Genomic DNA, 23294 nt, shown 5'->3' on the forward strand with positions numbered 1-23294 from the left:
CACATCGTCACGCCCGTGTCCCCCTGGCTCGGAGGTGGCTGCGCCGGCTCCCCAAAGGGAGGGATCCACTTTCCGGGCTTTGCCCGCCACCCGCCGGCAGCGCCTGGCGGCGCCCTCGTCCCCTGCTCCCCCGCTTCCCGGCGCCGGCTCCAGATCCGCTCTCCGCGTTTTCGCCGCCGCCGCGCCCGGGCCTTTGGCGCGCGCCCGCTTTGTGCGGCCGCCCTCCCCCGCCCGCCCGTTCCCCCGCCCCCGGTCCGCCGCCGCCGGGCCCGGTCCGGTCCGGTCTGGCCCGGTCCTGCCCGCGGCGCCGCGTCTTTGTCTGCCCGGCCCGTCCGCCCGCAGCCGCTGCTCCCCGGCGGCTCCCCTCCAAGCGCATATTCATGGCGGGGCGGGCCGGGGCGGGGCGCCGGGCCCCGCGGGCAGCACGTGGCGCCCGCTGCCCATGGCCCGATGGCGGCGGCGGCTTCGCTCCCCGCCCCGGCAGCCCCCGCCGCGCGCGCGGCGCCGGCTCCGGCGTCGTGCGGCGCCGCGCCGGGTTTTCCGCGCTGCTGGCGGAGGGAGGGCGGTGCGCGCGCGCGCGCGCTCCGGCTCCCGGGCGCTCCGCGCTCCGCGTTTTGCGTGGCGCCCGGCGGCGGCTCCGGCTCCGGCTCCGCGCTCCGCGCTCCGGGTTGCGCCGCGGCGCCGCGTCCCCGCCGAGGCGAGCGGAGCGCGGAGCGCGGCGGCCGCGGCCCCCGCGAGGCGGAGCGCGGCGCGGCCCGGCATGCGGCCCCCGCGGACCGGCCCTAGCTGGCGGCGCAGGCGGCGGCGCTGCGGCCCGCGCGGCTCCATGGAGGAGACTTAGGGCGGCCCGGGACGGGAGCGCAGCCGGGTGAGTCGGAGCCGGAGCCGCCGCGGGCCGCGCCGGGGCCTCGCGCGCAGGGCCGCGCCGCCGGGGGAGGGGGGGGGAGGCCGTCGCGGCTGCCTCCGGGAGCCCCGCGCCGCCCCCCTGGAGCCCCGGTGAGCCCTCCCCTCCGGCATGGGGGGGACCCGCCGTGGGGGCGCCCCCTTGGGGCTTTGGGGTCCCCCCTGGCTTTGGGGACCCCCCCCCGTGCGGCGTTGGGGGATGGGGTCCCTCACTGGTCTCTCTTGGGGTTCAGGGCCCCCTCTCCCGCTCTGGCTCTTGGGGTTTGAGGCCCCCCCCATGGGCACCCCCGAGATTTGGAGACACCCTGGTGTGACTGTTGGGGCCTGGCAGTTCCCAGGGGACACCCCCGGTGTGACCGTTGGGAGCTGGAGTCCCCCTCGGGAAAACTTACGTGTTTGGGGACCCCCCCCCCCTTTGTGTGACTCTTGCAGTTGGGGTCCCCTGTGGGTCAGCTCTGGTGTTTAGGGACCCCCGTGTTGGCTCATGGGTGTCCCTTGGGGACCCCTGCGGGACTTGGGCACCCCCTGCGGTGACTGCTGGCGGTTGGCGTCCCCCATGGGACACCCGTGAGGTTTAGGGACAACCCCCGTGTGGCTGTTGGCAGTTGGGTGCTCCCTGGGCAGCCCCATGGGACCTGGGGACCCCCCGTGTGACCGTTGGGGCCCCCATGGCGCCCTCGCTGTGTGGCCGTTGGGGACGGCAGGGAGCTTGGGTGGCAGCTGGGCCTAGGGGGACCCCCCGGCGGCCGTGAGAACAGGGGTCCCACGCGCGCGGCGGCAGCGCCGGCGGCTCCTGGCCCCGTCGTGGCGGGTGTCACGTCGCTGGCGCCGTGGCCAGCGCAGCAGGCCCCGCGGGAGCCGCCGAGGTGGCGCGGCAGGGATGTGGCTGCGCGAGCCGGGAGGGCGCTGGCCGGGCGAGCGCGTCCCCAGCCCGCGGGGACACCGCGGTCCTCGTGGGAACGACCCCGCGCGGGGCTGCCCGAGGCCCCGGTGCTCCGAGGAGCCCCATTTCCGTGTCCCGGCCTGGAGGAGGAAGCGCGTCCGACCTGTGTGGACATGTGACACGGGTGACGGAGCCGGGCGGGCTCGGCGGGGACGCGGTGCCTTTGGGGGTCATTTCTCGGTGCACGTGGCGGGGGGCTCCCTGCTCCTGGGAGCAGCCCCTCGAGCGCGAGTTCTCTCGGGGCCGGGGGGGTGATTCCGGGGCAGCTTTACCTCGGGCTCCCCTCAACCGCCCCCCTTTGAGGGCATGTTGGAGCGGGCCCGTTGCCACGAGGAGCGCGTGGAGGAAGCGCAAAGGAGCGTCCTTTGAGCCTGGCCTCGCTCGTGAGGCCGGCCCGGGTGTCCGCGCGTGGCGCTGCCTCCGCCTCGTCCTCCTTGCGCGTCCCCGGCGGGCACGGGAAGGGCGAGCGGCTCCGGCTGCCACCAGCTCGGGGCCCAAGCCCGTAACAAAGTGGCTCTACCGGTAACGCGGGCGGCCGCCGCTCGGCGTTTCGTGCGAGCGAAATGGAGGGGCGCGGGCGGCCGCGGCGCGGCCCAGCGCCCTCCCGGCCGCCCATTGTGTACACAGGGGAGGTCACGGGTTCACGTCTTGTCTGTGGGACTTGGCGCCTGTCCAGCTCCCGGCAGCCCTTTTCTTCCCCCCGCTCCCTCCCCCGGGCCGGGTAAGGCCGTCGCCATTGGGTGAGGTGTTAAACAGGCGGCTTCGCTGCGTGCGATGCACAATGAGGAGCTCCCGGGCCCTCTTTCTTGCCCCCCGGCCGCGCTCCGGAAGAACAAGGCTGCCGGTGTCGGGGCCGCCGTTCCCACCGGAGCCGGCTCGCTCCGTGGCGGAGGGTCGGAGCGGCACTCGCGCCCGCAGGCCTCCCTTGTCTGGACATCCTGAGGAAAAGCGATTTCCCTGCTTTGTGTGATGACGGCTCTGGCATCGGATTAGGCTGCACATTTCTAGCTCTTTGTTGGCAGCGCGTAGCCACATGCAGCCCTCAAAGAATCCAGTCAGCTTATTTTATCGATTAGCTTTTTTTTCTTCTTTTCTTTTTCTTTTTTTTTTTCCTGATGCGGATGATTTATAATTTATTATTTTGGAGCCATTTCGGGTCTTGCAACAAAAAAATCCCTATCCTTTTATAACCCCCTTAATCCCCCAGCAGCCTCTCGGCTCCGTGGCAGGTTGCGCTCGCTGGGGCAGAGACATGCACAAAGCCGGGAGTTTGTCCATGTCTGCGGTGCAAAAGGACAAGTATGTGACATTTTATCTACCCCGGCCGTGCTGCTCAGGACAAGGGCTCGGAGCCAGTTAGAGCCACCAGAGGAAATTAATTATCAAGCGAGTTGTAACGATCTGTAATTGAGTATGGCCAGGAGGACACGGGGGTTTTGTTTTCTCTCCAAGCCGGCCTCTTCGTTTCCGCGGGAGGATTTGCGCGTTGTGGCTGCGCGGGCACACGGACGTGGCGCTCGTAATGAAGTGTCACCTATTGCGGTGGCCTTTGTGCCCGCTGCGCACAGTGAGTGTCTTCTGCAGAGCTTTGACGCAGTAGCCATTGGGAACGCGGAGCGCTCATCCCTGTGGGTCCCTGTGCTTTGATCCGGGAGGTAACCGCGAATAATTCCTCCTCCTCCACTTCCCGACGGCAGCCTCGTGCGCGGCATGTGCTTCTGGGGCAGAGCTCTGTCCAACGCTGTGGTTTCTCTGGCATTTCTTGGGCATCCACTGCCTGCAAAGGGCTCTTTCTTTGCCCGCTCCTTGTGGAAGAGCGAGGCTGTGTCGCGTTGCCCCGACCGTGGGCTTGAAGTGGCGCTTGGGTGATGCGTCGAGGGCCTCGAAGCACCTCTGTGTTTGTGCTGCGCCCGGCCCAGCAGGGCCCTCGCAGAGATTAGGGCCTCTGGGCACTGATGCAATCGCAGCCGCAGATGCAACGCGCTAAGCCTCTTAGTCCCCTTTATCCCCAGCGTTATGTAAATGGGGGGGTATTTATGGTTCCAGGTGCGTTGGGAGATGGGTAGAGAGGTGAGGCAGCTCTGAGGACCTTTCTGGCCGCTGTAACCTGCCGGGCCGGTGCTTTTGCTGCTGCACAAGCGCCTCGGGCTCTTCCCCCTGGCAGCCGGTGGGGAAAGCGGTTGTTCTGCGTCCCTGCACCAGACTCGTGGGGATGTGGGAACGTTGCAGCTCGGTCTCTTTGTGCACAAACGTCCCGCGGGCCGAGTCCTGAGCTGCTGCTCGCCGGGCGGACCCTGCGCACGGGCCCCACTCCTCATGCTGAAGCAGCTGGTGTTGAGGGGTGTTGAGCCTGGTCCTGGGCTGGATGACCCTTCTCCGACCCAACTTCTGAGACCCCATGAGAGCGTAGAGGTGGATTCAGGGCTTGAGGAGCCAGGAGACCCAAAGGTGGAAGCATCGGGCACTTGTGGAGCGACTCACACCTCCTTTTGTCCCATTTCTTCCCATCTCTCGCTTTATTGCTCCTGGGGACCTGCCCGCCTCGCTCCGTGGTCTCCCTCTGGCAGGACGAGGTGGTTTGGGAGCTGCTGCCGGTCGGGGTGGTGCTCGGCCGCACTGACTCCCAAGGAAAGGAGCAGGACGTGCCGGGGACGTGACTTCTTCCAGGGGCAGCTGGCAAGCGCTGCAGAAATGCACTTACCTCCAAAGAGGGCTCCGTGCCCTGCGGTGTGAAGTCGTTTCACATAAAAGGATAAGTTCTTGCTTGGGCAGATGTGTGGTGCGGAAAATAAACATCGACTCGGTGACCTAGTGTGAGATACCTCTCCGTGTACCTATGGATACCCTCACCCCCGTGTTACGGGCATATATGCTCTACCTATATGTGCGCGTAAACATGTACAAGGATTTGTGAGCGTGCCTGTGGGTGAATAAAGGTCCTTGAAGGAGGATCTGGGTGTTTTGCATTTAAACATGAAACAGTCGCAACCTGTGCATTTCATTTCCTTGTTTACGGTGCAAGGAAAGAAACAAAAGGACTGGGGGAAAAATAACGTCCCTTTGTGCCGCTCCTTCCCCGCACACAGTTTTGCAAGGACTTTAAGAGGTTTGATTAGCCCAATCTTTTGTTTATTTGTTTCTTTTTGCTTTTGATCAGTCGGATCCTTCTGGCTTGAGCAAGTCCAAAGGTTTGGTTCCTGGTTAGCGGCTGAGAAGGGGCAGTTCAGCAGAAGTCCCTTTTGCTCCGCTGAAAGGAGTGAAAATGAGGCGTTTAATCGCTCAACTGACGTTAACTGCGGGAATTCAGCGCGAGGGCTAGAGATGGCTAGCAGAATTAGTGCTGCTTCCCCAAAGACCTGCTAGCAGATGCTATGCTCAAGTTTCTTGTTCTGGAGACCTCCATGCATATATATATATATATAAATCTATATAAATCTATATAGATTTTAAAAGCATTTGATAGATCTAACAAGAGAGGAAGGAAATGCTGGCGAGATTTCTTGGCCTGCTCCTGCCCGCTTGGGTTTGTCCCTGCCGGTGCTCGTGCCTTCCCTTCGCGGTCCCTCCGCTTTCCTCCCAAAGTGTTTCCAGGCCGATGGCTTGACAGCAAGAGCGATTGCAGCTGGAGGTAGTCGCGAGTGCTCGCCAAGGTGCCCTAATTGCTTATTGACTGAGGGGGAATTAAAGGCATTAGGAGGTGAAGTGGCAGCTCCTTCATTTTTTTTCTTTTGGAGCAGTGATGTTCTCCCTTTTCCAATGCCTGGGGAACAGCCAGGCTGCCCTGGACGCTCTTCTGGTGAAGAGGGAAAGAGGAAGAACCCCAAAGCCTTGGAATGGGCCTGTTCTCTGGGGTGTTTGTGCCAGCGCGTGGTGCCTCCGTGGGGAGATGAGGGCAGAGCTGCAGCTGGAAGCTTTTGCTGTGGTGGTCGTGGCACTCATTTGATCGCGCCTGTTCCCTTCCTCGAGACGATCAAGGTGCAAAACGGGAGTTAATTTCTGGGCCAGCTCCTCTCTTTCCTGCTGGCATCTGCTGCCCCGATCAGCGCTTTTCCATCCGTACCTGCTCCAAGCAGGATCCCACGAGGAGCCTCCCTTCAATGTCTTTGCCAGCGCTTCCAAGGGATATTTCAGGGCTCCATCTCGATTGCGTTTACCTTGCTGCTTCCTTTTGTTTGCTGCCGACTTGCTCAGGTTGTTGGCGCCCTTCCATCCCGCGCGGAGCTTTATCGGAAACTTGTGAGCCTTGTGGATTATTTTTCAATGCGCCCCTGCCGGGCCTTCCTTGTAGGCTGTGCTTTGGGACAGGCCACCGATTCAGATATCGTTAAGCCAGTTTAAGCCTCTCATAAATCAGTTCATCTCTGCGCTGGGGTTGGCAAGGGTGTCGCTGGTCTGGTTTTAAATCTGCATAGCTGCCTTAGTTCCCGTTTCCTGATGGAGTCCAGCCCTGTGTACGAGGTTGGATCAGACCCTGAGCTTGTCCTGCCTCTCGGAATGATTGAGGTGGGAAGGAACCTTTGGAGATGCTCTAGTCTAACCCTCTCCACAAGCAGGGCCACCTGCAGCACGTTGCACAGGATCGTATCCAGGTTTTGAGTAGCTCCAGAGGAGGAGACACCACCACCTCTCTGGGCAACCCGTTGCAGTGCTCTGTCACCCTCATAATCAAAAGGTTTTTTCCTTAAATTCAGGTGGACCTTCCTGTGCTTCTGGCTGTTGCCTCTCATCCTGTCAGTGGCCGCCACTGAAGAGAGTCAGGCCCCATCCTCTCGACTCCCTTCAGTTGTTTTTATGCCCTCATAAGATCCCTTCTCGGCCTTCTCCAGGCTGAACAGGTCCAGCTCTCTGAGCCTCTCCTCGTAGGAGAGATGCTGCAGTCCCCCGATCGTCTTTGTAGCTCAGTGCTGGGATGTCTCCAGTTGTTCCGTGTCCCTCTTGTGCTGTGGAGCCCACAGCTGGACACAGGACTCCAGATGCAGCCTTGCCAGGGCCGAGTAGTTGAGGAGGAATCACCTTCCTAGACCTGCTCGACGCTCTTCGTGACCATCGGCCTTCCTGGCCACCAGGGCACGTTGCTGCCTTGTGGTCATGCTGTCCGGTGGGACACGCAGGTCCTGCTCTGCAGCCTGTCCCATGGCACGTGTCACAGCGTGCAGCGCGGTGCCAGCCTGGGGAATTTGCTCAGCTGTCCCGTTCCAGGCGTCCAACATTCTTTTGGCACCAGCTGGCCGCGGTGTGTCCGCTGGGCTCACCAGGGCCGGGCGTTACAGGCCCGTGCTGGGCCTGCCGGTGGCCCTGCTGGCCACTGGAGCTGCCTTGGCTAGTTCAGAGCCGCCTGAAGCGCTTGTGAGCTGACTCTGGCCAGTCCCCGCGCGCCGCGTTGCTGCTCTGCTTGGGCCACCCCGCGCGTGGGGCTGCCAAGGGTCCGTGCGCGAGAGCCAAATCTTGGTGGTGATCCCTTCCCGTGGCTGGGGCGCTGCGTGCAACGGCACAGGAATGTCCGGGAGTGCCCGTGGATCGCGGGATAAGCAGGACGATAGCGGTCTCGGGTGCAGACGGTGCGCTAATTCAGGCTGCTGTTGAACCACCCTGTGCCCGCCTGGGCACCGCGATTGCTCAGTCTTGTCTTCCAGACACAACGGCGAGGGGTAAAACCCCGCTCCGAGCTCCCGATTTAGGGCCGATCTAAAAAACCGAGCCTGTAGGAAGGAAGTTGGCTTAGTCATTTCACACAGCGAGCGCTTTTTCTCCCACGGCATATGGGTTTTTCTGTTCCTCTTTCCCAGCAAAGCCAAATGTGAAGAGCGCCGGGCAGCAGCTGATGCTGGTGCGAGCAGTGCCGGGTGCGGGGTTTGCTGGTAGAGCTCCTGGTTCTTTTTAGCTGCTGGAGGTTTTGAAGTCGGCCAAGGTGCCCCTGCCTGAGGAAGTCCAGCCCGTTGCGTCTGCACGGGCAGCATAGGGACAGTCGTCTGAGCAATGTGGCCACCTGCTTGAGGCTGCCCACGGCATCGCTGGGAATCCGCACGTTCCTCAGGAAGAGGAGCGATGGCTCATTTCCTGCACGCCGGAATGAGGACACCTGGGAAAGGGAAGAGCCTCATGCACGGGTGAGACCTGCAAGATGTCCCAGTCCTGCTTTGGGGTGCGCTGCTCGTGCCCGCTGTGACCCACATTGCTGCCTCATCCCAGTGCTGTGACCTCCCTGCCGGGGAGGATCCAGCCTGGCTGGAGGCCCCTCAGCTCCCTGGGGCAGCACTGCGGTTGCTCTGCTGCCCTGGAGAGGAGCAGAGCAGAGGTGCACCCGGTGCCCGAGGCGTGGAGACCTTGTCGGGGTCCGCAGGGACCTCCTGCCCTCCGCCTTAGTACCACGCACCTGAGTGAAGCTCCACTCACTGTTAGTTTTCCTGAAACACGAAGCTCTCGACTTCTCCGGTTATTGGCAGAGGAAATCAGAGTCACATTTTATTCAGTACGGAAAGAGGTAGCGTAAAAAATGCAAGAGTTGAGAGACATCAAAATCAAATAACTGTAAATCTGAGGAACTCCAAGCTCTGCAGGTCTGCAGACAACAAAAAGGGGCTCTGCTGCTGCCGCTTCAAAGAGCGATGGGAGGATTAAAGAAAAAACTTGTTCCACTTTTTGCTCTCTCATAATATAAGGAGAGGCCTGAAATTTTCTCCTCCTCCTGTTTCGTTTCCCCCTTTCTGGGTGCCTCACGTATGGGTGACAACGCTGCCGGTTGTAGTCGCCTTGCTCGGCGTGCGGGACGTTGCATGCGGGTGTAGGGGGTCTGCAGAGGGAGGATTCGCTCTCCTGAGCTGTGCTCAAGACTTGCTCAAGGGTTTTTCAGCCTTTGACCACACTTCTCCGCAGTGAAATAAGTATCGGTGGAAACGGATGCCGAGTTTTGCTGACTCTGGCCAAGCTCTTTCTCCGAACGCAGCCTGGCTCTGCGCTCAGGCTCTGTGCCCTTCTCTTGTATTTATTATTCTGCTGGGCATCCTTGTACCGGGCTAATTGAATGTTGCCATGAAGGTCATGCTTTAAGGTTACGAGCAGACCGAGGTGGCCGTGAGGGTGCGTTCGGATCCGAACGGCCTTCTCGGCCTGGTGATGGATGTTGTGGTGATGCTCGCATGTGCAGAAATGTCACTTGGTGCCCGGTGGCCCTTGTGACTTGACAGCTCTCCTGAACTTTGCTCCGGGCAAAATCACTCGAAAGGTCTTTGCTCGTCTCACCTGTCCTTCTCCATCGGCGGCCTCTTCCTGCGACCCTCCTGCTCCCCGTAATGCCTCTCTTCCAAAACTCCAGGCTTTTCTAAGGAATGCCGGCACAGGAATCGTGATGTTGCCCAGGCTCAGGTTTGTCTGGAGCGTGGAGGCCGGGGCCTCTGGAAACTCGGAGGCCCGGCTGAAGTTTCTCCGGCCTCCCCGCGGGGCTGCAGTGCATGCTGGAAGCTGTAGTCCTTGCGGGGCGCCCCTCCATATTGGGGGATAAATAATAATAATAAAAAAAAGAGCAGGGTGGCTCCATTTTGGTCAAATTGGGTTCGGCCTCCCCGCCGCCCGGGAGCCCCCCGATGTTTCCGTAGTGGCCATCCCCCTCCTGCTTTTCCCACAGCTCGTTGGGAAGGGGCGCGCGGCCGAGGGCGCCTCGGCGGGCTCCTTTGTGTGCCAGGCCTTGGCGCGCGGGCGGCGGGAGCGCGGCCTCCCCCGCGGCCGCCCGGGCGCGCGGAGCCCGAGCGCGGGAGGAAGCTCCTTTGTGCCGCCCGCCCGGCTCCTCTGCTGCTGCCAGCTGGCTCCTGCTCAAGTGCTTCTTTCCCCCCCTCCTCTTCTCATTTTTTCCTTCCCCCCATCTCCAGAGAGAGGGGGCAGGGAGCGAAGGGACATCCTGAACTGCGACCAAGCCACCAGGAGCCGCTTAAGGAAAAGGCCACCCAAACAAGCCGGCGCGGGGGCTGGATGCGTGGATGGAAGGCGAGCGCGGCGCGAGGCGCTGAGGCGGCGGCGCGGGGAGGCCCAGGCGCTTCCCCCTCCCGGGGCTGCGTTAGTCGTAAAAGGAAACAAAAAGGCAGCTCGTGCGGCGGAGCAGCCGGCGGCGGCGCGAGGCAGCGAGGGGGAGGCTGCGGGACGGCTGCCAGCGCTGCATGGCGGGAGGAAGGGCCCGGCGGGCGGCGCGTTTCCCCCCTCCTCTCCTCCTTCTCCTCCTCCTCTCCTCGGCCCGGTCCTGCCGGCCGCGAGCACGGGGGAGTCCGGTGGGGACTGAGCTAGGGCTTTTCCCTGCAGCTGCTGACACCACTGCAGCCTCCCGCATGCCTCTGCCTGGAAGCAGCAAGATTGCGGCTGTGGAGCGGCCCAGTGAGGGCAGGCAGGCGGCTGAACTACTCTGCTCGCTGCTGTTGCCCTCCTGGAAGAAGCTGCCTCGTACAGGAGATTTTTTTGTCTTATTTTAATTGATTTTATTTTATTTCCCCCTTCCATTCTCTGGGCCGTTCCTTCTTGCAGGCATTCCTGGAAGTTAATCAGGGTGAAAATTGCGGGCGGTCGGGTCCGAGAGCCACCAGAGGCTGATCCTGGAGCGCCGCAGACGCGAGCTCACGGGGACGAGGCAGCTCTGCCTCCATTTGCTCCTGCCTCGGGCCACCCTTGGGTGTCAAATCCCTCCCCGCGGTGCTTGCCTGGCCTCCGCTCCCACTGCGACGAGCCAGGGCGACGTGGCCTCCGCGGAGCGTCCTGCGGCTGTACCTCAGCACAAAGAGCCGGGGCCCTGCTCGGCCTTCCTTTGAAGTGCTCCCTGGCTCCTCTCTGAAGAGCTTCCGCTAGGTGCGCTGGCAGTTGCCTGCTAGCTCCCGGAGTGAACTTTCAGGTTTGTCTCTTAATATGTTGGCTGCTTCCCAGCGCCTAGATGGGGATTGTAGAGGTCTCGGGCACCTAATGGAGCTGAATTATTCATGTCTGGTGCCGGGTGTGCGCAGCATTCCCAAGCAGAGAGCTGTCTCCTTGCAGGAGCTGCGCTCCAGGACTGCTCTTAAAACGCTTTGCTGGCAGCTCTCCAGGCCAACAAGTGAGCACACGCTCTGCGTGTCGGGCAGGGATCAATCCCGCCCGGCAGGAGGGAAGGGCAAGGACAGAGCACAGAGCCCCCTCGCTGCCCCCTCGCTGCGGCGCCTGCGACGGCACTTGCGGCCCCGTGGGAGCCGGGGAGCCCCGGTGCTGGCCGGGGCGCTCGCGGTGCGGCCGCCTCCTCTCACGCGGGCGCTTTCGCCGCTCCTGTTTGTGGCCGTGTCGCTGCCTCCCTGCGTTAGCAGAGCGTGGGCTCCCTTGGCGCCGCCTCCGTGGGGTGAGGGCAATTTCCTCTTGTTTTCAAAACCTCTCATTGCTCCGTCTCTCTCGTCTCGGGGGACCCCAGGGACTTCACGGCTCCTTTTCCTCCTGGTGCAGGAGGAAGGAGCCGGTGCTGACGGCTGCTGCGCTGTTGGCGTCGCTTCTGACCAAAGTCCTGCTCGTCTGCTGCCCTTGTTTGTTTTTACATATATGTGCATGCACGCACAAGTGTGTACCCAACGTATTTATGTACATAGGCCCACTTAAAACATGTGTAGGTGAGCTGAGCTCCTGGGGTGAGCAGAGAGCTGCCCCAGCCTGCGCTGTCCTGGCATGGCGGCGGAGTTGCTGGTGTCACCCTGCTGTCCTGCTGCAACACGGCCATGCAGGTGTCCCCAGCACCTTCCTCGAGCTCACAGGGCACGTCTTCACCTCACGGTGCCTCTGATTTGGGCCGGACGCGGCCCCTCACGTGCTCCTTGGCAGGGTGAGCGGCAGGGGCAGCTCCAGGACGGGTTGAGCTCGGAGCTCGCCACCTTCCAGGAGTTCCTCCGGGTCGGTGCCGCTCGGCCAAGCCGGCGGCGCCCGGCTGGGTGTGTTTTTAACGTGCTGCAGCTGGATACCAGGCGTCCGTCTTGGGGCTGATCCGATCCCTGGGAGGGGACTGGCGGAGGCTACAAATCTGGGCCATCCAACTCATTATCGGCTTTGCCCATCTGGACAAAGGAAGCGCTGAGGATCCGGGGCACAAAGGAAGCCCCGAGCGCTCCAGCACTCCTGGCTACCTCTCCGGCGAGGAAATGGACTGCGGATAAGCAGGTAGATGGGAGCAGACGGTGGGATAGGGCTGGAAACGCTGCTCCCTCTGCCCACCCTGGCTCGGGAAGCGGGTGCCGGGGTGAGAGGGAACCGCGCAGGGCGGCTCGGGAAGAGTTTCCAGCGCACGACGTGATCTCCTGATGCTGCATTTTCCCCGGCACTGGAAAAGAGAGGTCAGGGCTTTTCATTTTGCAGCCTGCCTGCTAGCCCCTGGCTCCTGGGGTTAAAAATCTCCGTAATGACCTGTCAGAGAGTGGATTATTAGCCGTACGGAGGCCTGGGATGCTGTGGGGAGCAGATGGAAAATGGTCTGGCTGCTGCAGCCTGTCTCATGAAAGAATCCTTGGCATTTTTACAGTGTTTGCATCTCTGCAAACACACCGGGGAAGCTGCTTTCCAGGCTCCTGCCTGCTGGGGTTGGAAGAAATTTGTACGTGTGTGTGTGTGTGGTTCTGCTTGGCTTTCTTTCATTTTTTGCCTCCTTCTCCCTCTATTTTTTTTCTTGAAATCACCTGTTTTTGGAAGCGTTTGCTTGTAATTAGGAATCTCTGGGCCTGGGGCTCGGCAGGCCGGGGGGGACGATGGCGCTGGAGAAGGAGCTTCGTCCAAATGGGTGGTCGAGGGTTTCTGAAGAGAGCTGGGAAGCGGGTGGCCGCGGCACTCGCGGGCCTGGTGGCTGCTGGCACGAAGCTGTTCCATGTGTTAATTGTGTCTCGCCGACGTAATTGCCACTAGCTACTTGCAGGGAGTGACTTGGGCGCTTTTCTGCCGGCTTGCGGGTGGGTTTCGGCTTTTTCTTGGCTTTTGTTTTCTTTACCCCCCTCGCCGCCTCCCGGGAGCCTCCCGGCAGCCTCCAGCGCAGCGGAGAGCTCCGCGTCGTAGCGAGGACGAGCGGCCGCGAAGCCTAGCAAGAACTTTGGGGCCGTGGAGGGGGCTGCCACGGTTCCCCCTTGTACTGGCTGTTTTAAGCTTGGGTACCACGGGGATTTGTCGCTCCCCCTCATCCCGGCTGTGATTCCCCATCGTTCCCACCGGCCGTTGGTTTAATCCTGCCGGCTGTTTTGTAACATCCCGTGGCCTTCGATGAGCAGCCCCTGGCCGTGGGTGGCGCGAGGCGGAGGGGAATCGATGCCGCCTCCCCGGGCGGTGCGTGGGGAGCGCTCCGCAGCCCGAGGGAAATGGCGAGCGGGGAATGTGTGAGTAATGTCTTGCCGGAGCTGAGAGCGGTGACCTGCCGGGGCCTGTATCGATCGAGGGCCTCGTGCCAGATGGCTCCCGCTGTGGGGACAGCCAGGGAGGCCGCCGAGGAGCCCCGAGCTGGGACCTCGCGGAGGCTGCGTGCGGCCTGGCGAGGTCGTGCTGGGTCCAATGGAGAAATCTGGGGGTTCATCCCAGCAGGATGGAGCCAGCGGGAATGTGGGCTCCGCCGAGAGTGGCAGGTCTCAGCATGTGAAAATTGAGTTTGCACTTGGAAGCCTTGATGTGGGACAAGGGGAAAGTGGCGGGTTTGGGGAGGGAGTTGGCACAGGGACATCCGCGCGCAGGTGCCTTGGTGTCAGACGGGCACAGGTCTCCTGCCCGTACGCCTGCATGTGGCGGTTGACACGAGGTGGCCTCTCCGGAGAGGTTCTGGGACACGCTGGGCCTGTTCGCCTGTAACCCTCTTCTCTCTGCTCTCCCTTGCAGCAGCGATGCCGTCACCTGGGCAGACCCCGAGCGCCGGGAGCGCCAGGCCGTAGGCGCAGCCGCCGCCGTGGACCCGCAGGGTGTGGAGGCGAGGAAGAGCCTTGAACCGTGAGGGGGCCGTTAACTCTAAGATGTCCTTGAGCAGCGGAGCTTCCGGAGGGAAAGGAATCGATGCGAACCCGGTTGAGACGTACGACAGCGGGGATGAATGGGACATTGGAGTAGGGAATCTCATCATTGACCTGGACGCTGATTTGGAGAAGGATCAGCAGAAATTGGAAATGTCGGGCTCCAAAGAGGTGGGGCTCCCGGCGCCCAACGCGGTGGCTACCCTGCCCGATAACATCAAGTTTGTGAGCCCCGTGCCGGGCCCGCAGGCCAAGGAAGGCAAGTCCAAGTCGAAAAGGAGCAAGAGTGGCAAGGACAGTGGCAAGCCAACCCCAGGGACCTCCTTGTTCCCTCCCGCGGAGGGAGCTGGGGGCAAGAAGGAGACGCAAGGACGTTCTGGGGACAGCGTGAACTCTGGGGGCTTGGTGCCCGCCGTCACCTCCAAGGGCTCGGAGAAATCGGCCAAGGCGTCGCGCAGCGTGGCCGGCTCCAAGAAGGAGAAGGAGGGCGGCTCATCCAAAAGCAAGAAGGAAAGGAGTGAGGGCGCGGGGGCTCCGCCAGAGAAGGAGCCCAACGTACTGCAGCCCCTCGCCCTGGCTGTGAGGGTGGGACAGTATGACGGGGGCCAGGGGACAGAGCCTGCTGCTGCCGAGCAGCTTGGGAGTATAGCTATTGACACGGGAGCTGCGCTCAATCCCTTGGGAGTTAAGTCAGAACTGGAGGACGGGGAAAGCGAGTGCCGACAGCTGAAAAAGGTCAAATCGGAGAAGGTAAGAGAAGCGGCTGGGGGCTTGTGGCGGGCGGGGGGCACAGTCTGGCCAGCCCTGGCAGCTGCCCACGCTGCTGCGCAAGGCGCGGAGCGGGACGTCGCGCCGGCCCGGCGCGTGTTTGGGAGCGGGAGGCAGTTTGCGGCACCCTTGGGTGCTAATGGTTACTGGTGCGGCACGTTCTTCCCTGTTCTTGGTGGAGCAACGTGCTGGGCTCTGCAAGCAGTGACGTGAGTAATCTCTGGTGGGAATGGAGCGTAGCTGTAGCGCGAATCTCCAGCCCATGGCGGCTTTGCGTGGCACCCGTCGGAGGAAGCCGGGTGGCCCTGGGGCTTAGGAGGCAGCAGAGGAGAGGGTCTGTATGTTGGGATGGGGAAGACTGAGCAGAGGGCTGCAGCCAGGGCGCTGCCGCAGCCCCTCCGGTTTCTGCTGCCGTGTGGGGTGAGCCCAAGCCAGCAACGAAGACAAGGTGCTGGCCCCAGTGAGACAGGGTCCTGTCCTGTTCCTGTGCCAGCTCCCAGCAGAAGAGGACAGAGCAGGTCTCCAATCCACTGGCTACCGCGCTTGCGTTGGCCACGTCTCCTGTGTCAAAGCGATCCCTGTAGCTCCCCAAGAAATTAATTTCTCTGTAGTTGCATCATTTGCAGAGAGGGAGACCTTAATGTGTTAGCAAACGTGGGATCCGTGTGGGTGTGCAAGCAAGCGCGAGGCGCGGGGCCGACACGAGACTCTGCCTCGCTGCTGGGGCTGCGGGCGGCGCGTGGGCCTTGTCCCACTTAGGGTGACAAACCGCCTCGAGCCCCGTGGTTGCTGTGGGCGGTTTCCGTGTTGCTCCTCCGTGAACTTGCAGCAACGTGAGACGGCGCCGATGGCTCCCGGCAAGGCTGCGGCGCCGTTGGACAAGAGCTGCCTGCAAATACCCCCTTCTCCTGCAGCTTGCCGGGGGCGCGAGGAGCCCGTCCGCTGGCGCCAGCGGAGCTGCCGGTCGTGTTGGCGCTGCGCGGCGCTGGGTAAATGGCCGGCTTTCTCGGGAGTGCTCTGATGGTTCCTGCGCTGGGTGGCTGTGGAGCAGAGAGGTGGAGCAATTTCTCTCTGCGGCCGCTGGAGCGAGTTGATTAACTCGTCTCTAGTAATTGCAGTGGCTGATGTGATCTCTGCTAGCGAGCGCGGACGAGGGAACCCGCGGTGTGCCCGGATCTGTTCGGGCTTGGCTGGAGGGGCATCTCCAACGCGCCGTTGCCCTTGCCGTCCTGCGTGAGCAGCTGGCCTTGGTGTGAACGGGTGATGTTGCTGATGTGCGCCCGCGAATCCAAAGTGTCCGCGTGTCAGCTCCGTGCCCGTGGGTCAGGAGGGGAGCGCGCACAGCAGACCTGGCTTTCTGGTGGAACCTGATCCGTGTGTGGTGAACGCTGGAATCGCTTCGCTCCGTTGCTGTGAGGAAATGCTGCGGTGCCGGCAGCAAGGGCGGTGGGAATCGCGGGGTGCCAGGTGAGTGCTGTGGCGCTTGCCCGGGCAGAGCTCAGCTGCGTCCCCCGTGTGCGGGGCCTTGGCCCTCGCGAGGATGTGCCGCATGCGGCAGAACTGCGGGGAGCCCCTGGGAGCCCTGGGCGATGCGGCGGAGCAGGCTGCTTGGGGGCCTTCGCAGCAGTCCACGAAGCAAGAACTGTGGTCCCTTGTGATCGAAGGAGGTGGACAAGTAAATAAAAACGCAGGGAGAAGAGCACTGAGCTTGTGCCCTCTGTTTCGACAAGGAATCTGAAGCTTTTTCCTCAACAAGCTTTCATAGCTGTGTGCACTGCCAGGGGGTTATCCTGATGGACAGTCATAAAAGCTTGTCCCTTCCAGCAGCTCTGTGCCTTTCCAGACCGGTACCACGATGTTTCTATCTGCAAAGAGATGGTTCAGAACATGAAAATGCAGAAGGAAGCCTGGTGAGATGGTCGCTTATGAGATGGCTCTGTTAGAGAAGCTGCTAAGTAGGTCAGTGCTCTTTGGCTTGGGAAAAGCACTGCAGGGCAGTTGGTTGAAGGATCAAGGAGTGGTGTGGAGAAGATGTGTTGCTTCGTTGTCCTTCCCATCAGGAGAACAAGGGCACGTTGAATGAAACCAGGAAGGGGAGCGGATGCCCTTTTGCATGATGACTTTGTGGGATTCCCTGCCGCAAAGAGGTGTGGAGCCTGAAAGCCTCCCGGGGCTCCGGGGGCACCGGGATGGGTCTGTGGAGGAGGAACCGGGTGAGGGCTCTCGCAGGGCAGCATCCGTGACGTGGATAATCCCTGCAGGTGGGGTGGGTCCTGGGAAGGAGCTGGAGGAAGCATGGCAACGTGCTGCTCTGGGTGTGCTCCCTCCGCACCAAGAGCCTGGCCTCCGTCACAGCCAGCACGTCGCTGGCTGGACCTCTGCTCCTACCAGCGTGGCCTTGCCTGTCCTTTAATGTTAAAGACTCATTCCTTCCGCAGCTTGGCCTGTTGGTTGTGCTCCTTTGGTCTCCTGGATGTAGGGTTGCCCAATGAAGCTTGGTTCAAGCTGGCAGAGCCGGGGGTGAGGAGCAGGAAGCCGCTCCGAGCGGCAGCCACTCGTGAGAGCGGCCTCCGAAGCGCTGCTGGAAACTGGTTTGGGTTCCTGGAGCAGCCCGAGGCCGGGCAGGTGGCCGGGGACGGGAGGAGCGCGGTGACGAGGCGGGCGCCCGGTGCTCGCCCGGAGGCACCGGCTGTCCCGGGAGGCGCCAGGCCGGAGGGGGCGGCTCCGGAGAGCCGCAGGTCGCTCCGTGCCGCGGGCGGCAGCGTGGAGACGGGACGGAGGCGGCAGGTTCCTGCAGGCCCGAGGCGAAGGCTGCTGAGAAGCGAGCAGCTCGCTGAGACCGAAACGGGAAGGGCGGCAAAATGACTCAGCCTGGCAGCCTGGCCTCTGCTTCACCCGCTGTCGCTGCCGGGGCTGTTTTGCCTGCGGTGCCTTGGGCGGTGAAGCCAGTTTCTGTCTGGTGATGACGGGAGGGAAAGATCTGCGCTGCCTCTGCCAGCCCCTGGTAAAGAACGTGCCTGTGCCACGAAGCCTCTGGCCAGGAGGTTTCCTTAAGCCTTCTCGGCTGCCTGAGAGCGCTCTTTAGCAGCCGGTATTTCCTCCTGGACAAGGTACTTCTGTGCGGTGGGACCTCCCTGCTCTCTCGCGCTGCTGGAGGCATCTCCCCTGGCATCCTGAGGGGCCGTGTTTCTCCTGTGGTGCCTCGGGTCCGTGCGCGGCTCCTCCATCGACCCAAAGCGCCCTTTCCTCAAAGGACACTGGTGGCGGCAGGACTGGCACCTTCTCGTAGCAGAGAAGGGAATCGGGCAGCCCTGATTCACCCGTCTGGTGGGTGCAGCGGTGTTGGGCCTCGAGCCTTCCCCTGCAACCAGCCGTGAGGCCAGAACCTTCCCTTGCAGCCAGCCCTGGGGCTGCTGTGTGCGGGGCTGGCGCTGGGCAGAGAAGGGCTGTTTTGGGGACAGAGGCCGTGCTCCGGGCGGGAGGCGCGAGGCCGCGCGCGGGGGGCCGTGGAGCGTTAAACAAAAGAGCCTCCCAGCTCTTGGCTGCCGCTCCGGCTTTGTTTTGCTTGTGAGGTTGTGGAGCGAGAGGAGGGCGTTTTTCCTGACGACCGTCCAGATGTGACGCTGCCGCCAGCGGGGAGGCGGCGAACGGAAGCCGCCCGAGGCCGGGCTCCTCGGGAAACCCACGCGGGGTCACGTGCGCCGCGGTTGGAGGCGGCCGGGATGGGGCGCTTGGGCCGTGTCCCCCCGCAGGAGCTGGGCAGGTGCCTCCTGGCACGTGCTGGCCCCGCGTGCCCCCTCCCAAAGACCGGCTCCTTCCGGGCTCCGCGTGCACCAGGGCAGCTCCCTCGCGGACACCCCTCGCTGATGCCCACCCGGCGGCGCGGGGACCATGCAAGGTGCGGGATTCAGCACTCCACGGGCCACAGAGCACAGAGTGGGATGGCAGCGGCGTTGGGAGGCGGTGGAGGAAGCGGCGGGGCGAGCTCCGCGTGCTGCCGCAGCCTCCAGAGCCTCCTCTGCTCCTCGGGCCGCCGCGGTGCCTCCTGCCACACGGGGGTCCTGGGGCGCCTTGCCAAGCCACGTGTGCCCAGGTGCTGTCGCAGGGAGCAGGGCCGCTGGCGTCCTCACGTGTCGGCAACGCGCTGCTCCCTCCCTCTGGAAGGAGAGGCGTTTGAGAGGTGGCAGTAGGTGAGCCTGCGACACCAGGATTCCTGGAAGTGCCTCCTTGCCTTCTCCACGCTGCCGTATCTGCCATGGCAGGTTTCCAGCACAGCTCTGCTCTCGCCTGGGCTCTCCCTCCCTGCCCGAGGAGCAGGTCTGCATGGTGTCCGTAGCGGTTTGGCCACCGTCTGGGCTGTGGTGGTCTGGACGGGACCTGAGTGCTGGGTGCCCCTGCATCCCATGTCCCAAAAGTGGCATCAAGTGGCATCAAGTGTCTTAGCTGGAATCAAAACCTGGCTGTCTGGGGGAGTAATTAGGGTAGGAGATGGGGAGAAGACAGAGGGTTTGGGTAGGGATGAAGGTGTGACTCCTTTCTGTGGAGAGATGCCCAGGACGCAGTAGCGCTCTCGGTATCGGAGATGGCTGTAGGCCCTGTTTGGGCGTCTGTTGTATTTCTGCCCTTCAGTCACTGGGAATCTTGCATGTCCTCCTAGCTTTGTGTCTCAAGGAGAGATTCCCAGTCTGCTCTGAGCCTGGAGAGCGCCCTGAGACGGGCCCTTGACCTGCCCGCGGGTGGTGGCTGCAGGAAGCGCGTGGCTCCGGGGACGGCCGTGTCCCGGCGGGAGCCGCTCTCCGCTGCCTCGTGCGTGGGGATGCCGGCATTCCGAGCGCGTTTCCAGGGGCTCTCAGCGGAGATGCGCGCTCTGGGCAGCCGTGCCGCTCGCGCACTGCTCACCGTGTGTGGCTGCGTTTCCTGAGCCCCTGCACCCTGAATGTCACAACGTTGTCCCTTGCTACCATACTGCCAAGGCGAGGGACGCAGGCGAAACAGAGGCTGTTCTGACTCAAGGTTCCTCTCGAGCTGCATGAGATGGAGATGAAGAGGTTCCTCTCCACACACGTGTGTTTGGAAGTGTCTCCTTCTATCCTGGACCTGGCTCATGGGAGGCAGAGCAGGGAAGCAGCCTTGCAGGGTTGGCCCAGCCCCGTGCTCCCAATCCACTCTCACAGCCACGACCGCAAGACTTGGGAAGCTCCAGCGGCTCCATCGTACGCGGGCAGCGTCCGTCCGAGGGGTTTGCCTGATCACAGTGGACAAAGGCCTTCGAGCGCAGCCGTTTCTGCCGTGCCGTGGCAGCCCCCGCGAAGCTTTGCCGCGTGACCCCTTCTCCGGCAGCCGCTCCGTGACCCCGTTTTCCCTGGCGAGTCGAGCACGCCGCGCGCCCGCGCCATTTGAGATCCACTGGGGCAGAGACATTCTACGGCCTTCCGAGATTTTTGACTTCACACCCCTTCCCGCTCCTGGCTCGGCCGCTCTTTCCAGGCAGCGGCAGCTGGAGCGGCTTTCCCAACGTGAGCCAAGCTGGCGAGGCCGAAGGCTTTCCGAGGGGAGTGCGGCGGCGGCAGCAGCTGCCTCTTCCCAGCTCCTCTCGCTGTGGTTTCCTCTCTCTGGCCATGCTTGAGTAAGCCGCCTCCGGAGCTGCTGACAGGGCTGTGTTTGGAGGCCTTGGAAATTACACTCTTCGTTTCCTTATCGTCCCCTGACCCGCAGTGCAGAGCCTTCTGGTGCAGGAACAAGGCAAGAGAGGGGCACGCAGCCAACATGTGTCAAGAGCTACAAAGGAGGAAATTGGACTTGTTCACTTAAAACCGTGGGGTTAGTCTTTGAGTTTTGGCTCCTACTGAGAGGTTATTTATACGTCTCTCTCCCTCTCTCGCTCTCTTTTCTCAGCCGCTCCATGCAGCAGGCAGCGCGTTTCACCCGATTCCACCTCCGAAGCTCTTACAACCCGGGCAGGGGGCAAACGGCGTCGCTTCCCGTTGCGTTTCCCTTCCCGGGAAGGGGCGGCCGGGCTCCTTGGCCGCGTTGCTGTCCATGGGGCCCGTCCTGCCGACCCACGTGCCCAATTCCTCCTCCGGAGGAGGCTTCCTTAGCAGATGGCTGCAGCTCGGCTCCCACGGATCCTCTGGGGTTTTCTTGCCTGGCTTCCAGGCTGGTGGGGGCTCCTTATTAGCCAAACGACCCCGGTTAGGGAGAGCTCTCTGGAGCGGGATTCCTGCCTCCGCGGCGCCGCACGACCCTGCAGGCTTCGGAAGCGGCGAGCCGCTCGCGCAGCCTTTCCGGGGAGCCGATGTGGGGGGAGCGCGCTGGGAATAAGCCGCTAATGAGCAAAGCTGCTCGTCCACCTGGCAACCACGGAGGCTTCTCGAAAGGGCTGCGGAGCAGAGCCATGCCTGCTTTTTTTCTGTTTTCCCGCCCTTCCTTTTTTTTTCTTTTTGCTTTTTGAGGGTTTTCCAGCTTTTCCCAGGTTTCCGTCTGGTTTCCGAGCGTTTGCTGGGCTTATGGGCTTCAGGATGCTTGGGTCTTTGTGGTGAAGCTGTGAAACTGGGCTCATCTAGACCAAAGCCACGCAACCTCGGGGATGGGCTTGGCCAGAAAGGCCAGGGTGGCCTACGAGGGCAGGGGCCGCATGGACGGAACCGTGGGATGGGACGAGAAGGAGAAAGGCAGCGGGTGGTGGCAGGAGACCTTCTGGGTGGTGGCTCGTGCCCGGGTCCTTGGAGGCCGGGTGGCCTCGGTGGCATTTTCCCCTCCTCGTGGGCAGCGCCTGGGAGGGCCTTGGCTGCGGGCAGCGGGGAGGAGCGGCAGGGAGCCCCGCTTTGATCCCCGCTGCGCGCGGGGTCCCCCGGAGAGGGAGCAGCAGCCTCGGAGCCCGGCGCTGGCACCGTGGGCAGCACAATTCCCAGTCCTCAGCCAGCCCGTCTTTGTCTTGGTGGGGTGTTTTGTTTGTTTTTCCTTCTCTTTCCTGGCCGCGAGAGGCACGGACCGTCTCCCCGCGAATGAATTTGCTTTGTGCGCTCGTCCCTGCGTGCGAGTTTTGTCTCCTGCCTGGCGCTGGCTTCCCATGTTTCTCAAAGGCCCTTCCAAAGCCGTTCCCAGCCACCGCTGAGCCGAGCACAAAGGCGCTCGGCCTCCTTCCGCTCCCCGTGCCCGCTGGGAGCCCCGGGGTCGCGGTCGAGCTCCCAGGATCTTTGCTCTCGGGGAGCTGATGTCCTCCGAGCGTCGCCTCGGCCGGTTTCGAGGGCAAACGCGGCCAGAGCTTCTTGTCGCTGAGCCAGCGGCTGAAGTCACGGGCTTGGAGGCGCAGCCCGAAACGGGCTCTGAAATGATTTAAAGCTCTCAGCAGCCCGATGAGACATTGCAGTTGGTGACAACATCTGCTCGAGATATTCCCGTCGCTCTTACTCACTGCTGCCTCCGAACCAGATCGGGGAAGCGATCCGATGTAAATAAACGCCGGGAGGATTTTCCAGGGTTAGCTCGGGTTACCCGCCAGCCCCGTCGGCACCTTCGGGAGCCGGGAGGCGTCGCGGGCACCGTTTCATCCGGGCGCCGCAGGCGGCGGAGGGGGAGCTTGCTGAGGGCTGGCGCTGCGGGGCCGCAACCGGCACAACCACCGGTGCCGGGGGGCTGCTCCGACCACAGAGATTTTCCCCTCCTGCTCCTTTTGAGCGACGAGGCCGCGATATCCCTCGAACTGCTTCCCGTGCCTCAGTTTCTCCCCTCGGATTTGCTGCTTTGCCATCATGTGCAGGGAGAACCGGCCGGGGCTCGCGGGCTGGCAGAAGGTACAATTACAACCACAAATGCTGTGGTAGGGAGGGTGTTTTAAGTTTATTTTATTATTTTTTTCCCCAAGCAGGGGAGTAATTTCCTTCCAGGAAGCTCGCTCCCCCAATTAGCTATGTAAATGCAATGTTGTGATTTATTTTCTTTTTCCCAGGTGCTATTCCCAGCCTCCCCCCGCGCTCGCTGGGGTGCAGGTTCGCTGCCTTCCATCCTGCCAGCGGCCCCGCTCGGCTGTTTCACAGATGGATGTTGCTCGTTCTGGAATGAGCCGCCCGCCTTCCGGCTGCCTGATTTCCGCGGGCAGAGTCCTCGGAAGATGGGGCCCCCCGGCAGTCGGGAAGCTGTAGCTCGGGCCAGCATCAACGCTGGCCCCTGTTGGGCCGGACCGGTGGGATCTGCGCTGCTGGATCCTGGCCCGGGAGAGACCAGGGTCCCTGGATGGAGACTCATCCCTGGAGGGCAGTGAGCGGACGTGCTGGATGCGTTGTTAGAAGCGCTGGAAAAAAGGCTCTTCCTTCCAGCATGTCCTGGAAATACTGGTAGGGCCAAAGCCGCCGTAGGGGTGATGTTACTGGCTCTGTCTTAGGAGGATGAAGAGGTCATGAGGCTCCTGCTGCCCTAAGTCAGGCCCAGGGATGTGGCTAATGTGACCGCCTCAGGGTGCCTGGCAGTGTCACCCCTGGGTCTCCTTGGCCTGGTGTAGCCGTGATGGATCCTCCCCAAGGAAAAGGGAGCCAAGTGGTAGGAGAAGGGGTCAGCAGGAAGGTCGGGATACGGCGGTTGGACTGGGAGGCAGGCTTGGAAGAGGAGAAGGTCAGGGCCAGGCTGTGCCTTTTCCAAGGCTGGAGGTCTCGGCTGACGCCTGAAAAGGATCCTGTGAGGAGAGGGTGGCCCAGGGCCAAGGGAGCCCTTTGAGGTGGTAACGCAGT

The 23294-nt window shown here is 62.6% G+C and overlaps 1 protein-coding gene across 1 annotated transcript in view; it reads left to right on the plus strand.

Moving 5' to 3' along the window:
- The first annotated feature begins 762 nt into the window (after nucleotides 1-762).
- Nucleotides 763-23294, plus strand: part of ZNF609 (zinc finger protein 609) — a 61932-nt gene continuing 39400 nt past the window's right edge. Inside the window, exons 1-2 of the mRNA XM_088538225.1 lie at nucleotides 763-868; nucleotides 13676-14553. Of these exons, the coding sequence (XP_088394351.1) occupies nucleotides 13807-14553 (747 nt within the window). The 5' untranslated portion in view covers nucleotides 763-868; nucleotides 13676-13806. The remainder of the gene's footprint in view (nucleotides 869-13675; nucleotides 14554-23294) is intronic.

Source organism: Tinamus guttatus, unplaced genomic scaffold (assembly GCF_059628265.1).
Source record: "Tinamus guttatus ecotype Peru unplaced genomic scaffold, ASM5962826v1 Tinamus_guttatus_pri_ptg000942l, whole genome shotgun sequence".
Taxonomy (NCBI): domain Eukaryota; kingdom Metazoa; phylum Chordata; class Aves; order Tinamiformes; family Tinamidae; genus Tinamus; species Tinamus guttatus.